Raw genomic sequence first — 18,134 nt, 5'->3', positions numbered from 1 at the left:
TATATATACTTAATATTTTGCACTACAAAAATGCTTAATTAAGCATTAATTAATCATTGTAATTTATTCTTTAATATCTGTTTTACATATACCAATTTTGACTTCTAGATGTTTCTTTTCCAATTGATGTTTCATTACAACAGTAAATGTTTTTCCACCATCCTTTTAACATAATTTCTAAATTTAATTCTTCTATGATCTGAACTTAAAGTAATTACTCAGAAACTGAAAAGACCATTATTCAAAGACAGAACAGCTAATAATGTTCATTTTCTGATGGATACATTCCCTGACTAAAAATTAGGCCTAGAAATCTGCCAATACAGCAAATGTATTACACAGTTGTTATGATTCTGCAGGGAAGAGAGCGCATGTCACACAGCAGAACGTGCATTTTTTTAGCTGCCATACTAAAACCAAAAGTGGGATAATATTTACATTATTGAGCTGTTTTTTATGAAACATAAATGAGATAGAGGAAATTCTGAGTGGCAGAAAGAATAGAGAAACCTGTTTTAAGAAATTCTAAAAAATAATGGCCCCATCTGCAGAAATTTTTTTAGAGTTTAACACAGTAATCTACTGATAAAGCAAATTCTCATTCTTGCACGAACAAGTGTTAATTTCCAACCGCCCATGGATTTTTGCCCACAACAGCCTTATAAAACAACACTGCAATTTGTTTTAATTGTTTCAAATGGTTCAGCACTCAAAGCCGTACTCGCGCAAATAAGCGCCCCGTTTGAATAAGCGCCCCTATCGAATAAGTGCCGTGAAAATTTCTTTAAGCGCCCCGTTTGAATAAGTGCCCCCTTCTGTGGATGTTGGCATGATTTGAGGTGTGGAGTGGAATCACATTCTCCTTTAGTTAATATCAAAATGAGGATATTTATCTTAGACAGATGAGAGCTCCCTGGACAGACAGTATATTTCCAACTTTCATTTTCTTACATTTTTCTATAGCCTAGTCTTACTGCTTTTCCGACAATTTGCACCTAACACATTCTCAAAAAAACCTGCAATGATCATGCCATCCTGCTAATCTCAATCGGCCGATGACCAACAAGCTAACCACCACCACTAATTTCATCTGCTATTCTACTGTTATGTAATACTGTACTCACAACATTCTTGTCATGACAAGCCATGCTCTCTGGATGATTATCTTTTTCGCCGCACCACCATTCGTAATTTACGGTTTCCTGATGTCCTTATATGATCGTTTTTCATTCAAAATGTGCCTCTTGAATCTAATAAGTTCTCATAAGAACCCCTCGATTTTCATCTATTTCCATAAGCGCCCCCTCAATTTCCACTCTGTTTTGATAAGCGCCCCTTAAAAGGTGCAAAAAATATTTTAAGCGCACGGGCGCTTATTCGCGTGAGTACGGTAAGGTTTAACATTTTGGCTGACACTGGATTTTTGAAGTTTATTTCAAAGCAGAAATTAAGAAAAACTTTGGTAAAAATAAATGACATGGATTATAGCTAGGCCGGTCCATCCCTCTAGCCTCCCCATTACAGGCGATGTATTGTATATTCATTCGCATAACAGTGTGTACAGTGTTTTCGTTTTCAACCATAATTGCTTATAAAAAGTTTATCCATTTTAATCACCCAAAATGTTCCTTTCCAGACTTGTAAATTTGCAAGGCCTGTTTAAGTAAGTCCATGTTGGCTTGTTTTGGCACTGTCAATTGGAAAGATGAGGAGATGCAGTTGACTAGCACAACAATCTACTGTACTGTAGTTTCTGCGTAAAGTTTGGGGCACGAGGCCTGCATACAGGGCCAACTTGACAAGGCTTGTTGAAACAATGTCCATAAAGAAATTGCAGACCAGTTCAGAAATGTTTTTTAGAAGCCGAGTTGTGCACGAATGGGCAGACCACCAATGGATGTAAAACTTACCCTGTTTATTTTTCCGGTTCTGGCGCGAACAGGGCCCATCAAAGGGAAAAAAGGACAATGACATTCCTGCAGCTGCAGACGATACACCGGGTGGGAATAGTGGACAAGACAATGTAGTCAGGGATAAGACTACAATGGCTATACATAAGAAGCTGGACACAATTATTAATATGCTAGCAGACGTGCTGAACTGCCTGGTAAATGTGTAAAGGGGACTAAAAACAACAAATGTGAAAGTAGAAGATAGTTTATTATTATTTTAGGATAGTTTTTTTCAGAAACGAAGGTAAATAGAAGGTAAATAAGCATGACGGATGCCAGTCAATTCAGGCAGATGTCAGTTCGAGCGGATGCCAGTTCGAGCGGATGCATTTAGTGCGAACTATAACAAGGGCGAAATTTATCGTCCCCGTATTCTTGTACAGTATGTTTGTTTAAATGAAAAAAAATGCTCTGGTTACTAAGGTTCTGAAAGGTTTTTAGTACTTTTTGATAATTACTCCATGTTTGAATTATAGTCTTGGCAACTTCGACTACCAAGATGGCCGCTAACAAGTTAAAACTATAATAGATTTGCGCACTTTTCAGCTTAAAAAAGAAGAAAGTGTATGTTTCACTAGAGTGCACGAGAAGCACACACCCAAGACGAGTGACCATTATTTTTTACAAAATTATATTTGTAACTGAGTTATGCTACTCACTTATCTATTCTGGAACTGTTGTGTGCCCCTTTCCCCTTTGAAAATGTCAAATTTTTAGCTCAAAAATAGGAAATTTTGAAGTAATTCGTATATAACTCGCACAGGTTGTTGTTCGCACAAGTGGAACTTCTTCCGCTCAAACTAGCATCCGCTCGAAAAAAATTACGCTCGAATTCACTCGAATTGGCCTTCGCTCGAAGTAGCATCCGCTCGAATTGACTGGTTCCCAGCATGACAGTGTCAAGAAACCAAGAATGGTCGAACTTGAAAAGAAAGTGGATGAGTTAAGGAATAGGTCTCGGCGAAATAACATTGTGCCCAAGATTTAAAAAAAAATGTATTCAAACATTAAATAGGAATGGTACACAAAAATCCATAACACTTAACAGCTATTTTCAGCTGAGTATTTACTTTTGCAATAATAACCAATGAATAAGAGGGCTGAACCTAAAAACTTCAACCAATAAATATAAAATAAATTTAAAAAGTACTACAATCACATAGTACCTACACAGGTTTAGGCCTAAAAGGCTAGTTGGGCCCTAGACCTAGTATGTTCAAACTCTATGCCTCCATTTACTGACCGTGAGGTCTGACTGGCTGAGCCCCAGGAGGTACTGTAACTTGTAAGCTAGCTGAGCCTGAGTTAAGCTGAGTGTGAGGTGGAAAATCCCAAGGCATCCCAGGTACAAAACGAAGCTTAAATCAACATTTACACAACGTATTGAAACTGAACTGTTAATAATTATTAATAAAAGTACTTATGTATCCATTTTAATGAGTTTTACGTACGTTTTTCTTGTAATTCAGATGATATTCACAAAAACAGCAAAAAAATCGTAGCTCGTTTTGTTTTGTTTTGTTATTCCGAAATCTGACTCCGAGATGACCTTGTGACCTAGGCCTAAGCTTAAATACTTAAAACAGTACATAAAAAATATAAATAACAAGTTTACTATATAGGTAATTAGTAAATTTCTATATTATTAAAAATAAATTTATTGCAGGGCTTAAATATTATATTTTAAGAATTATAACCACGTTTGTTCGATAACAGAGTGTTTTCTGATACATAATTATTTGTTTAAGGACGCCACCAATTGGTCAACTATTTAAAAACTTTTAAGCTGGGGCCTGTTACTCTGTACGGCCTGCGGCCTCTGTATTTTGTTTAATTGTGATCATTCGTAATTAATCAATGTAGCCAACAAAGTTGAATATAAGAAATAATGAGTGAAAAAATGATAACGTGGAATTAGTATATAGAATTGTATGCATACGATCTCAGTAATTTTGACAAAGCTAGGCTTAGTGCAAGAACACAGATATTTACATTTAAATACATTTTGTATACATTATTAATTATTACTGTTATTTGATTTAACCATTCCTTGAGTTGAATGAATTGGTAATCAGTGACTGATATTTGTACTTAAATCAAATGAAGATGGCCTATTATATTAATAATTGTGATAAGTGAAGTTTTATCTTGTTTTGATATAGGACTATATATAATGTATATTATACATAAATATATATATATACATATGTATAATGTATATATAGGCCTATTATATATAAATATAATGTTATAATATAATCATAATCATACACAATATTCTAGAAAGAAGCACACCTTATCAGTGTTTTTATGCTTTTGCTTCTCGGCTTAATATCTATGTGTCTATGTATGCTTCTCGGCTTACTATTACTATATATTGAATCTCCATCCATTCCTTGCGTCACTTAATCTCATCTTGATGGGTCTATCTCGTACACTGAGTTATGTGACACAATTTGTTTTCAAATTTTAGAAAAGGTCGCAATCGCAGAGGAGGTGGTGTTTTCATCGTTGGTTGCCAAAATTTCAATGCTTATCATGCAGATCAATATAATGTACCTGGTCTTGAAATTATATGGGTGTCACTCCATAATCATTCTGGGAAGGTCTTAATCGGTTACATCTATCGTCCACAAAATGCACCAGTTACATTTTTTACAAGCTCGAGGCAAGTATGGATAAGGTCTTTCCTGATAGCCATCTCTACCATCATGCTATTATGTTGACAGGAGATCTCAATATGGACCTGATGAGTAATGCACCTGATGTTTTGTTGCCGAAAACGCTGTCTATCAAAAAGTCTAGGTATTCTAAATATTGATCAGTTAGTAAGGTTTGTTACTCGCAGAAAGAATAAATACTCTAGCGACGGTACTTTGGTTGACTTTGGTGCAATGCTATAACTTCTACCTCATCCTGGAATCGGTGATAGTCATCACGACGCAATTAAAGTTACACCTAATCTAACTGAAATAAATAATAATCTTCCTCCTAGTTATTTTATGGACCATTTAAAAATTGATGTCTCAAGTGAAATAGCAATACTTTTCACAATTGATTGGACTGATGACGTGAACTTCACATGGTATGGGAATGTTTTAAAAATAAGGTCCTCAAGGCAGTTTTTGATATAGTACCTCAACGTAAAGCTACGGTTAGGGCTAAATACCACCCATGGGTAACACCTGAAATAATTAGGTTATCTAAGAAGATAATATTTAATAAAGCAGCTAAGAAATTCAATAGCTCTGATAAGTGGGTCAAATATAATTATTATCGCAACAAAATTAAGTATTCCACAAAAATGGCATATTTCAACTTTATTTCTGAATTGGCTTCAAAGTCTAATGGCAGTGGGAAATCTTTTTGGACCTTTGTTAGGAAATCTAAATCCAAACCTGTGGCTCTTTCTTTTAAAATCAATCAATGTGTAATAGGTGACCCACTTATTATAGTTAATGCTTTTAACCATCCTTTAAATCATTTTTTTTCAGATGAAACTAACGTGCCAATATGATGTCCCAAGTATGTGAAGCGTATGTCAAGAGCCTGTTTTTCTGTAAATGTTAATGTTCCGTTTGGAGTTAGGTCTGGCAGTCAGGCAGTTATTTGAATCTGTTCAACCATGAAGCCTCCGTGGTCTAATGGTTATGAAGCTCGTCTGGACAGCGAGAGGTCGCAGGTTCGAATTCTGTTGGAGGATTTTATTACACAATGTATTTATATAAATATAACATTCGTTTAGAGCTATGCTACAAGATGTACTATCACATCCTTTATTTAAACACTGTATTTACCTTTCGTTGATGAAATGCTAATTTTAAAATCATATTTAGACAAAGTAAACATTACAGAAAACAAAGTAATTTATTCCAAACAATTCACTTTATTTACAAATTTTACAAAGAAATAACATGATAATGACACAAAACTAAACTACCAATGAGTTTACAATATAAAGTACAACATTTACAGAGCAAGTCAAAATACATAAATGATCTCTATAGATAAGAGGAGTACAAAATATTAAGAAAATATATTTGCATCTTTAACATCATTTACCACCTTTTGTAAGACAAATATGTTATAAAATACAATATATTATAATTGACAGATCTGTGTGCTTATATTGAATTTATAACGTGATCTTAAGTCACAAATTTATCATTGCAATGTCATGTTAGGCCTTATTTATGTTGTTGTTAGATGCTAGACGATTTACATAGGAGCGTTGCTAGGCCTACAAATTCATGAGGATTGAGTTGATGTTGAGGAAGTCAACTTCATCGACGGGAGGCAGGTTCAGGAGCTGGTCAGAAAGCTGCGATCTAGAGCCTGGGTGAAACTCTATAAATAACAAAAGTGAAAGAAAAGTGAGTCAAAGATGACAAAAGCGATAGAGAGTGTGTGATAAGATGTTCAGACACAACGAGTTACACTAGTGCAACATTAACCGAGCAGTGTGAACTTGTGCGCAGCATAGTGAACGCCAGTCTGAATGCGCAATCATTGGCGTACGATAATCTACCAACAGACCCCAAATTATCATACACCTGACCAGAATGTAGGTCTGAACGTAGCCATAATAGAAATATTAAGTAAAAAGACACTGAAACAAAATCATGTAATCAGAATGGAAATGTGCAGGGCAACTCTGGCAAGAATGAAGGATAAGAAATTGAAATTACAGAGACAGCAGTGGCGTATCTAGTAGGTACACAGGTTCCCCTTACAAAGCTTTTACCCAGTCACCCCCCTCTCAACCCCTTCTCCCGGCTTGGGCCGACAAGCTAAAGTCCCCCTGTCAGGCAGCTTAGGGGGCACCCCCCAGAAAATATATCCTAGAGCCGCCACTGCCAATCAGTACATCACTAAGAATACACTCTCGTCCCACATGATTACGAACGTTTATGCTCTATTTCCTTAGGGCCTTAGCATCAATATCCAACGAGCGGGATTTAGCAGAAAGGTCCATTATGCACACAGGACGAGCAGACTAACATAAAGCAAAGTTCTCACTAAGCAAGTACAGCATTTTGAAGTTTCTGAAACTTAGCCCCTCTCACACTAAAGTCCAATCCCTTACTGCTAACTCATCCTTAGTGCACTAACTCGTTCTCAGTGCACTAACTGGCCTTCTATTAGGTTTTTAGTCTTGAGGAATTCTGTGTCAAGACCCAACCCAGAACAATGGGGTTGCATACATGTACACCTAAATATTGAGGTTAGTTCTTAAGTGACTGAATATGCTATACACTTATCTTTACCTATTGGTTCTGACTCAGGCCTTTGTACTGGAGTGATGGTCAAATGAGAAAAGTCTGGTATAATGTCATCCACATCACGCACTGGGTAGTGAAGCAGAGGGGTTCGACTGGTGAAAAGACAATCTAAGTTGGACAGGCAATCTTCAACAGGCAACGTGACCTCACAATCTAGAAAGTTTACAAAACAATGAGATAACACTGTAATGAATACAGAGATTTTACATAGTTCAATGTCTTTTGAATTACAGTAAAACGTCCATTTTACGAAAATGTCGATTTTACGAAGTCAATTTTACGAATGGTCTTTACCCCGGATGACGTCATTATTGACCAGTCATTACTGTAAAAAAAGTCTGATCGCGCATGTTTTACAAAGTGATGTGTATATTTTTCTTAATAAAATCAAGTTTGTGGTATTTATTTATTAATAGTTCGATCTTTTCTTCTATTTCTGGTATAATAACCACTATATTAATGTAATAAACGTAACCAGAACAAACTACCAACGCAAGTGTCGTCGGATTTAGCGTACATGTTTACGATGACGAACGAGAGTGTTGGGGTCAGCAACTCATTGACATCGTGAATGCTAGATATGATCGCGAAATGCATGTAAACAACAAAATTCAACGATCTAACAACTAGAAAGAAAACGATAGAAAGGGCCATAAAACATACAGATGTTTGAATAATATTTTGTTAAGTGGAAGAACGCCAGCGAATAAAAAAATTTGGATTTTATCAAAGGTAAATTCAGCTAGGCTCTAGCGCGGTAGACCACGCTGCACTGTCGGTTAGTGATAGGCCAGGCTGCCCTCAGCCTATCAGCGCTCAATGACCGGGGATAGCTAGGCCTAGGTATTGGAAACTTACACCCGGTCTAGTTCACAAATTTTTCAATTTACGAACACTCCTTGGTACATTTGGACGTTTTACTGTACCGCATTTTGGTCTCCATAATGAAGAAGAGGCAATTATGGAATAACTTCTCATGAATAGATAAATTTCTTAGCGATCACAACATTTTATTTGGAAGCAGATCCTCATATACACTTTCTCCTCCAATTCGAGACCACATTTGGAACAAGAAAATTTAGGGTGGTCTCGGGGTTCAGTTTCCACTTACAGGGTTACCTTTGAGTTAAAAAGATTTAAGATTGTTTTTTTGTTCTCGAATTAGAGGGGTCTTGAATTGGTGGGTGAACTGTATGTGTAGTTTCTATGCTTCATTTTAATATATTTTGTATACAACATTTTCGCTAAATTTGAAATGAAAATTTCCAAAAACCTGTGTTACCAGTGTTCGGTGACTGGCGCACGACCTTGTTTTTGTAGAGGCCAAAAAATAAATAGATGTGATAAATAGATGACAATAGATGTGCATAAAACCTGCATTGTTTTTGTTTTTTAAAAGCACTCAAAAGAAGATATGTGTCTGGAAAAACGAAATTTGCTCAGGCAAGGCTGCTGGATGTCCCCCAGTGAAAAGTTGCAAGACGTTGGTGGCGCAGTTTCAAAACAGACTGGATAAAAACTGGTGCACATCAAAACACAACAGAGCTTTGAAACTTGATGTATGTTTTACAAAATACTTGTTGTGGCACTAATTCACAAAAGATTGAGCTGTTGCACTGGCCATTTCGTTGTGCATAGATAAGGAACCAGGCATCTAAGTCTGCTTGCAATTAACACTATTATTGTTTCTATGCAAGTAATTTAAACTGCAAATATTACCTGTCAACCTATCTTCGTATATGTGCATGGTTTCAATTGGATGTAGAGAGTCTTTTTTTGCAGATTTGCTGGCATCTACAGCTTTGGTCTTGAGTTTTCTGGATGACTGAAAAAGAATGGTTAAAAAAAAAAATTAAATTAAAATAATCAACCCATTACAGTTCACCCTCCGATTCAAGACTTCTCTAATTAAAGACCACTTTTTCAAAGAACCAAATAATAATCTGCAATTTCTTAACACAAAGATAACCCTCTGTTTCCAAAGGCGATCTCGAATTGGAGAGCAAACTCAGGAAAGAAAGGGGTTGGTTGTCCGCCAACCAACCAACCATCCAAACCAACCAACTTTTTAAAACTAACTTTAGATCTCTTTATAATAACGAAATCATACATCAAAAAATCAACTCTCCATAAATGCTAACAAGCAATAATTTCTAGTGTTTCAAGTGCTTTAGGCTATGTTCAGACCTGAGATATGCCAGGGGAATCTAACACAGGGCGTACGTTATTCCAAGGTGTAAAAAGCGAGATGTCTAGACTAGGCAATTAACGAAACGCTAGCGCAAGTATTTGGATGAAATTACGTAAATTCACAATCATGCATTTCATTTCATGTTTATTGTCACTGCTCAAATCTTGGGCGAGTTCGCAATCATTGATGGATAACTGTCTTTACGCAGTGGCGTACGCTAATCTGGGGTATGTTGGTGCTCGATTATACTTGCGCTACCGTTAGCTGATAGTGTCTGAACATAGCCTTAGTGAATCATTCTGACGATGCAGAATTTAATATTACCTGTGTGCCTGGGGTCATAGTTGATTTCTTCAATTGAATGTTCTTATCGACTAGTCCCTTCTTGACTGTACTACTCAGACTAGGCCGCTTCATCGTATTTGTTACATTTCCCAGCGCACGACGAACTGGGTCATTGCTTATGTTACCAAGAGCTTGACGTGGTGTAAGCATAGGGGTCGATGCAGATGAGAACGTCTTCCCAGCTACTACAAGACAAAATTAAAAAGAAGTATGAAACAACTTTCTTTAAAAAGATAAATAGAACCTAGTTGAACTTTAATTTGGACCAAACTGTTTATGTAAGGTTGAGTTGTTCTCACTATTTCAAAAATAAATAATTGTACCGTAAAACGTCCATTTTATGAACATCGATTTTACGAATGGTCTCTGCCCCACCCCTGATGACGTCATCATCAACCAATTATTACCGTAAAAAAGTCTGATTGCGCACGTTGTACAAAGTGATATTTTTCTTAATAAAATCAAGTTTGTTGTATTTATTTATTAATACAGTAGTTTAAACTTTTCTAGAATTTCTGGTATAATAATCACTATATTAATGTAAATAAACCTAACCAGAACAACGAACTACCAACGCAAGTGTCGTCGGATTATGTTTACGATGACGAACGAGTGTTGGGGTCAGCAACTTATTGACATCGTGAATACTAGATATGATCGCGAAGTACATGTAAACAACACAATTCGGAGATCTGACAATTAGAAAGAACACGATAGAGGAATCCATAAAACATACAGATGTTTGAATAAGAGTTAAAATAATATTTTGTTAAGTGGAAGAATGCCAGTGATTAAAATAATTTTTTATTGAAGGTAAATTCAGCTAGGCTCTAGCGCAGTAGACCACGCTGCTTCACTGTCAGTTCGCGCTAGGCCAGGCTGCTGTCAGCTTATCAGCACTCAATGGCAGGGGATAGGTAGGCCTAGGTATTGGAAACTGACACCCAATCGAGTTTACTAATTTTTGAATTTACAAACACCCACTGGTATCAGATGGTACTTTAAATGGATCACTTACTGTATTGTAATCCCAGGATTTTTTATAATTAAATCCATATTACCAACAAAATAAGAAAATGTATGTACACTTGCCAAAAAACTTTGTGATTCTCCATAAAAGTATGACAAATACAGGTCTCCTCAAATTAAAGACCCCTCCAAATAAAGACTACCTGATTTGCTCATATATAGCATTGATGTCATAACGAAAATATATCAAAATATTGCAACAGAATGAAGTAAATTTTTTTATAAATCATTGTTACATTAAGGTAATATTTTTACTTACTAGGCTTAGATGATGATACTGAACTTGATTTTTTACTGGTTGTGTTCGCCAATGGATTTTCTTGGTCAACGAATGGTTGAATAAGTGACGTGGCCATTTCTGAGAATGCAGGTATAATGAATTATAAAATAACATGAAATGAAATTGTTATCACCACAATGTATTGAATAGGGCATATCATCTTGGACATCTAAGGCTGGGCATTCACTTCACATTTGTGTGTAACCAACAGAAATAAGAAAAAGTAGAGCCTATCTATTAATAATGCATTAAAATAGACCTACTTCTACTAGCCTAGGCCTGTGCATTACAGCAGTGCAGTAGCATACTACTAGCCTACTAGTAAATAGTAGTAATAGTAGTATAGTATTAAGCCTAGGCCTAGAGGGTAAAATTCCTCTGATAGGTTTTTAAATTTTAACCTACTAGGTAGGCAGCCTAGGTCCTACTCTAGCTGGGACTAGGGCCTACTGTAGCTAGGCTAGACCCTGGACTTCTCTAGGCCCCTAGGCCTTAGGCCTATCTAGAAAAACGACAGGTCTATCCCCCTGTTGCACCATGACATGAATTATGATTAACAGTCTGTTAAACAGAACACAGGCTAGGCCTACCTAGCCTAGGCCCCATGTGTTTTATATAACAAATCGGTCAGCAACTGTTTCATTTATATCTATCCATCAAGCTGGTGAAGTTATATACTAAAAGTAAAAACTCACTTTATCAAAATATTCGTGCTTTATTAATCGACTTCTTTCCTGTAACTTGATAAAATGCAACCTTCGTTGAAAATATCCGCGATGTTTCTTTTAACCTGGCCTCGACCAATCACAGCGCCTGTTATCAATGAAAACTGTTGGTGGCGCTATACAATTTGAGTTTTGTGAGCTGAAGTTTGTCGATAAAGATACGCGAGCCCCCTACCACAGGTATATTAAAATATACAGTATTTGAAGAGTGTCTGAAAAGCTTCATCCTAAAATGCTGGATGTTATTAAAAACAATTTTAATCAATGCCAACCCAAAGTAAATAATTTTAATGAGTTATGTTATTAAAGATGAAATTAACTTGCCAATTTTGAAGTAACATAATAATTAATCAACTTTAACATATCATTTAGTGTATTTAAAAAATGCCTACCCATCAGTTTACAGTGAATAATGATATAAAACCTTCCAGTCACTGGAAGTGTTTCATTATTTTTATTATACTTTTCTGGTTTAAAAATCAGGGTACATATTTTTAAAATTCAATAATTTCTATGCACAAGTTAATTATTTGTATGTTATTGCAAAATGAACAAGTTGATTTGAAAATAAATTTTTAGGATTTTTTGACATAGCAAGGGACGATACATCTTTAATGCCACATTATGGGTTGAAGCAGCCTGCTATTGGAAAATATTGGTTCAGAAGTGATTTCTCAATCTGAGTAGTAGAGAAGTGATGGGTGCAACATTACATCCTCTTGCTCATAGGAGATCAGTGGCCACCATTTAGTTTATATATATGTTTATATACAAATTAACTCTTCCGAGTTGTTGGATCTCATCCTACCATCCAAATCATTTGGTTGTTTTGCATCTCTAGGCTCTCAAAAGATTCTTACCATCTTACTTTGACGAAGTCTAAGTTCAATACCAAGCAATAAAGAAGCTTTTCCCCTAGAGCCACAACTTTCTAGTTTCTTTATTGAGGACCGTTTCCTTCTAGAGTTAACCTTACTATTTACAGACGGGGGTTTTCAACAGAAATGCATTTTTAATGTTCATCAATTTTCCTTCACCTTGTTTTTAGGCTTCAGTTTGTATTTTTCTCTTTTAAAACCAAAAGCTCTGTTCAGACTATCATAATTTTCTTTGACAAAAAAAACCTGTTGTATGCCCATATATAGTCATGGTGTGCCTATATATGGTCATGATGTGATATCATCATGACCATATTTAGACATGTCACAAGTTTTAGTCAAATAAAAGTTGATCGTCTGGACAGGGTTTTATACCTTCTACCAAAAATGGCTTTCAGCCTGATATTATTTTGTAAATTAATTGTATGGAATGCCTGTGTTAATGAATCGCTTGGCAATCTGCATTGTTGAGTGGGACATCCTTGTGAAGCATCATTATTATCACAGAAGATAACAATAGTATGTTTTAGTATGTGATAGTCTTGTTTTCAACAGCAGACAATGCAACACAAAACACATATATTTTGTATGCTATGATGCATTTAATCAAATTCTATTTTGCTACAATAGTTAATTACAATAAAGTTACGTTTAAAAAAATGTATTTTTCCTTTTTCATTTCACCAGATAAACAAATTTTTTGTGTATATACATGGTATGTACAGGATTATAAATTTTATAGACTTTAAAACAAACACAAATCATTTAGATGCATAAATTAATTTGCCAAAAAAAAAAAAAATTTTTGGCAGTGGCTACTGTTACATCAGTTTTAAATGAATCTCTAATTCTGATTACATATTACTGCCCTAATCCAATCCATACAAACAATAACATCCAATCAGAATTAGCCATTAGCTGAAGACTGGTGTAAGAATAGTAAAAATCGTTATACTTGTACAATATCAAAATATCCAATCAAATGAAACTCATAATTAAAACTAGACATACACCTACAGAATGTTGATAAGACTGTAAACGATATGATTTTCAATATTTTACATAAAATTGGCAACAGTATAATAATGCACAAAGTTTACAAAGGTGAAATTATGATTTTATACCATATAAAATAATTGTCCAATGTCCAAGCAACAAAGGTGATATGATTTACATTTTCCTTGAAAATAAAATTATATACTATAATAAAGTATTTCAATTATATAATTATTTATACCATATAAAATATAACAATGGCTATGCATCAAAGGTGATAAGTTTATTTTCTTTAAAAATAAAATCATTTAATTATATAATCATTTATACAATATAAAATATCACAAGGCCCTAGTGACAAAGGTGAAATTAATAATTAATTAAAATAATTATGTACTACTATATAGTTTTGTAATGATAATTATTTATACTACCGTATATCCTATGCAATTCAATCAAATCAAATTAACCAATAAAATAGATCAAATCAAATTAACTAACTAAATCAAATAATTAACAAATGAAATTAAATCAAATCAAATGATTAACAAATAAAATGTAGTATTGTCAATGTATATAAGTGAATCAATTTAGTTAAGGTCAAAACAATAAAATATCCGCAATCAATGCAGAATTAATAAGTCCAAGTCAGAGGGATCTTTAAAATTACAATAATTACAATACTTGTTAATCAATTACTTGTTTACTTCCTTATTACCAACATTAAAAATTATATACAAAGTTTGAAACCTAAAACTATTAATTATATTTCTTGTAGAGTCATCTTGAATTTGACAATGATTTACAACCAGTAGAGTAGTACCTTTCATTCTTTTGATACTCTCTGCAGGGATTATCAATGCTTTCATACACTGGGTTGTCTTCTTCTTCAAACAGCTCATAAGCTTCATATATGTGACAATCAGAACTATTGGTAAGTTCATTGTTGCTGTTGACTGATGACTGGGAGGAACTTGATGACCTCAGGAAGAACGCTAATGGGGATTTTGAGCGCCCATTCTGGGTCAAAGGCGATACTGGTCGAGTAGAATCATTAATCTGTGCGGAATTAGCAGGCGATGAAGATCGAGGTTGAAGGTGTAAATGCGATTGTATATTTTTTGCTGACGAACTGTGGGGTGGAATAGGCGGGGGTGACGATGATGACCATGACGACTGGGAAGAAGAAGAATTTGCCGGTGATAAAGGAGCAATAAGTGGGACCATCCACTGGGACATTTTCCCAGAAGCTGTGCTAGAACTTGACGAGGTCCTAGATGGAGTTGGTGGTGTCCACGGTTGTGGTACACCAATGATACCATTTCTTTTTACAGATGAAGATGGAGATGGGGTAGCAGGAGGAAAGAGGTCAGGAAGATCAAATGTCGGCGAGTCCATAGGTGACAAACTTGATACCGACTCTGGATCTTCAGTGTTACATGCTTCTTCATATTTGACTTGTAATGCTCGTACTCGCCCTTTGGAATGATTCAAGTTGAAAGGTCGTGTTGTTGACGATGACATTGATCTGGTCCTTGGTTTCTTAGCAACAGCAGGTGGGATTTTTATATGCTTGGTTTTTCTCAAGATGCTGTTCCTCCTAAAAGAAAAAGAATAATATTGATAATAAAAGTGGGTGCAGTCAGATAAGATGTACTGCGGCCATCCAAAGTTGCCTGGTTCGATCCTCCCTAAAATCAATATATATGATATTTGGTCCAATTTTTTTAATGTGATAATATAGACATTATAATAAAATACCACTTATGACAAATATTCATTACCCAACATGCATCATTCAACAAATCAACAAAAAGTGCCAGACATAAAAATTAAAACAATACAATGATTTAACATTACAAATGCAACATGCGTTGGAAAAAGTATGGTAATAATATATTTCCGCATTCTGCCTTATGGTGGTGTCTACAACAAAACTCAGGAATCAAAATTTAGATGCTATATGATGCAAATTTAATAAAACATGTCACATGCTAGCAATCCCACAATTCCTGTTTACAAACCTGATAGCAGGAGCACTAACTGCATTGCCATTAGATATATCCATAAGATCTGGTAGAAATAGTTATTTATTTGTGGATGAACAATAACAACAAAAACAAACAAAACATTCTATTGTTGCTTAAACACAGTGATGGCGTCAGGAACTACCCGATGGGGGTTTTGATGTCCCCGGCGGGAGAAGGGGGGTAGGGCGGGAAATAACTCCGCCGGGAGAGTAAGTGGGTGTGGTGGGGCGTTGCTCAAAATCTCTTGGATGTGGTCCCAGGAAACTATGACAATTTAGAGATTTCAAATGCTTATTCAATTGACTTATTTTTATTGGATTTATTCGGTGTAAACACCAAGGATAGCCCAAAAAAGTCTAGAAGACTTATTTCCAGTGGGGTCCTTCTGGTGGTGATTGGGCAGTAAATCTAGAGACCTACTCTTTTCCGAAGAGAGTACTGCATTCTTTAACGTGCGCATGAGCCATAAATGCACATGGGACCAACTGCTTAAATGCCTCATCTGAAAGACAGTGCGCTATTGCAATTTGTGTTTCAGCCCTCCAGCTGAAACACAAGGAGAGGCAGCGATGGGAATTGAGCCAGGAACCTAGAGATCTGCACGGTTCAGCGCACACACAGTGGCTACCACCAGATTAGCCGACTGAGCTAAGCTACTCCGTCGGCTCAGTCTATTAGTAGACTTTAGAGTCTACTAATATGTAAAAAAAAATACTGCCACCTGCCCCCTTTCCCCACTGGTGCCACCCCTGTGGAGATAATAAATAAAAATGTCAAAAAATATTCAGTTTATCAATTCTGGGAGAGTAAATGTGTTATGATGCCTGTATCATTTTTTTACTTTTTAATGTAAAACAAACACAGCTTCAAGAAAAGAAAAAAAGCATTATGTTTAAAATCAGCAAGTGTTCCGAGAGCTGTATATTTTTATGTGTTATATCAAACGAGGTTTGTAACAATTTTTTGAGTGACGAATACTCTATGTATGGAAAATGAAAATATATTTAAAAAACACACATTACAGCTGGTCACTTCTATGAAAAAACAAGAATGACTTTGGTAGGTCAAACCTAATTCCTTTGGACATTTTTTGCAAATTAGTGAAATGTGCTTTATAATTACCCAACTGTAGTATTGTATAATAACAATAATAATATTATTATGGATTTGATTCTGAAATAAAGTCAATGAATGAACCAATCAATTGCTATTACTAACTATGTAGTATTGTAATTCTGACATTTTTAAACTAAGCTGGTACTCATTATATGAACATGTTATTTTACCTTTTGCTCCATTTTCCTTGATGGACTCCCCTATTTCCATCTTTTTTCGTCGTTGGTTCATGATGTTGAGAAATTCAGACGTGGCTTCAGACTCTGATGAAGATTTAATCAAAGGCGGACGATTTGACGATGTCTTTTTCTGGAAAAATTAAAGATATGATTCATTGTTGTAAAGTTCTATTATTTGGTTTTCATTTTGGTATAATTAGCATGGTTATAGTAGAATATACACTATATAAACTAAAAATATATATTAATTATAGTACAGTAATAGTATAATTAGCATGGATATAGTAGAAGACATTTAAATAAACTAAAAATATATCTTAATAATGGTTTTCTAATATTATTGGGGGTGGGGGGAGACTTAGTGTTGGCCACAGAGCTGTGATTCAACTATAGGGAGAGGGTGGGGAAGTATGCATGAATCGCAACAATAACTCAGGCACCTGAACCCAGTAGTGGTGCCAGTGGGGAATCAGGGAGGGGGAATTTGGCCTGGTCCCCCATCATCCGATGCCAAGATGTTGTCAGATTAAAAATATTAATTTGCCTATCCAAATAAATTTTTTGATTGCCAATCCCTAATTGGGACATATTAAGCCACACTGTATGGTCATGCTATACCAATCAAGTTGCAGAAAAAAACTCTCCCATGAAGGCCACCAGGGTTTATATTCGGACCCCCTATCAGACATGTTGGACCCCTTGTCAATAAATAAATACAGGTGTATTCTAATATATGCAAACAAAGCATTATAAGTGAATATTACATAGGACTTACCAAAAGTCCATTAAGTTCCATCATTGCTGGGGTGGGAGTATTTTTGCGACTTAACTTTGAGCTTCTTCCTCTCTCAATTGCTCTTCTCTCCTGCAAAAACAAAACAATTATTACAACATATTATTCTAATGTAAATGAATAAGAAACCTCCCAAAGAAAGAACTCGCCCTCAACTGGGACTCAAACCTGAGACCTTTTGCATACATGGCAAACGTCATAACCACTTGACTATAAAGGTGTTGTGTTGATCCAACTGGCAGCAGACTTTGAATTTCTTTCTTTCTGACATAAAAATGTTGATACAGCTCTAATATCGCATGTTATTAAACCGTCAGAGATCGATATGATACGCCTTC

General features: G+C 35.4%; 3 protein-coding genes across 5 annotated transcripts in view; all 3 read right to left on the bottom strand.

Moving 5' to 3' along the window:
• Nucleotides 1-3,487, bottom strand: part of LOC117117949 — a 12,429-nt gene extending 8,942 nt beyond the window's left edge. Inside the window, exon 1 of one of the 3 annotated variants that reach the window (XM_033262437.1) lies at nt 3,404-3,487. Coding sequence is in view for 2 of the 3 variants with exons in the window: in XM_033262435.1 (XP_033118326.1) it covers nt 1,911-1,949 (39 nt within the window). In the remaining variant the exon portion in view is untranslated. Of the gene's footprint in view, nt 1-1,124; nt 1,175-1,910; nt 2,507-3,403 lie in introns of those variants that run through there. The other 2 variants (XM_033262435.1, XM_033262436.1) reach the window with 2 other exon arrangements.
• Nucleotides 3,488-5,815: 2,328 nt separating this feature from the next.
• Nucleotides 5,816-11,931, bottom strand: LOC117117953. Its single transcript, XM_033262441.1, has 6 exons — nt 11,775-11,931; nt 11,059-11,157; nt 9,750-9,955; nt 8,954-9,059; nt 7,220-7,387; nt 5,816-6,299 (listed from the first exon to the last, which is right to left on the bottom strand). Exons 2-6 carry the CDS (start codon nt 11,153-11,155, stop codon nt 6,193-6,195), a joined length of 684 nt encoding a protein of 227 aa, XP_033118332.1. The 5' UTR covers nt 11,156-11,157; nt 11,775-11,931; the 3' UTR covers nt 5,816-6,192.
• Nucleotides 11,932-13,264: 1,333 nt separating this feature from the next.
• The window catches only part of LOC117117952 (shootin-1-like), a gene marked incomplete in the record, with an annotated part of 37,231 nt that continues 32,361 nt past the window's right edge, over nt 13,265-18,134 (bottom strand). The window contains 3 exon segments of the mRNA XM_033262440.1: nt 13,265-15,278; nt 16,995-17,133; nt 17,779-17,868. Coding sequence (XP_033118331.1) covers nt 15,262-15,278; nt 16,995-17,133; nt 17,779-17,868 — 246 coding nt within the window.

The sequence above is a fragment of the Anneissia japonica genome, unplaced genomic scaffold, assembly GCF_011630105.1.
Source record: "Anneissia japonica isolate Jap-2015-1 unplaced genomic scaffold, ASM1163010v1 scaffold288016_len413324_cov198, whole genome shotgun sequence".
Taxonomy (NCBI): domain Eukaryota; kingdom Metazoa; phylum Echinodermata; class Crinoidea; order Comatulida; family Comatulidae; genus Anneissia; species Anneissia japonica.
Note: the sequence above shows the minus strand (reverse complement) of the source record. Positions and strands in the feature narration are given on the sequence as shown.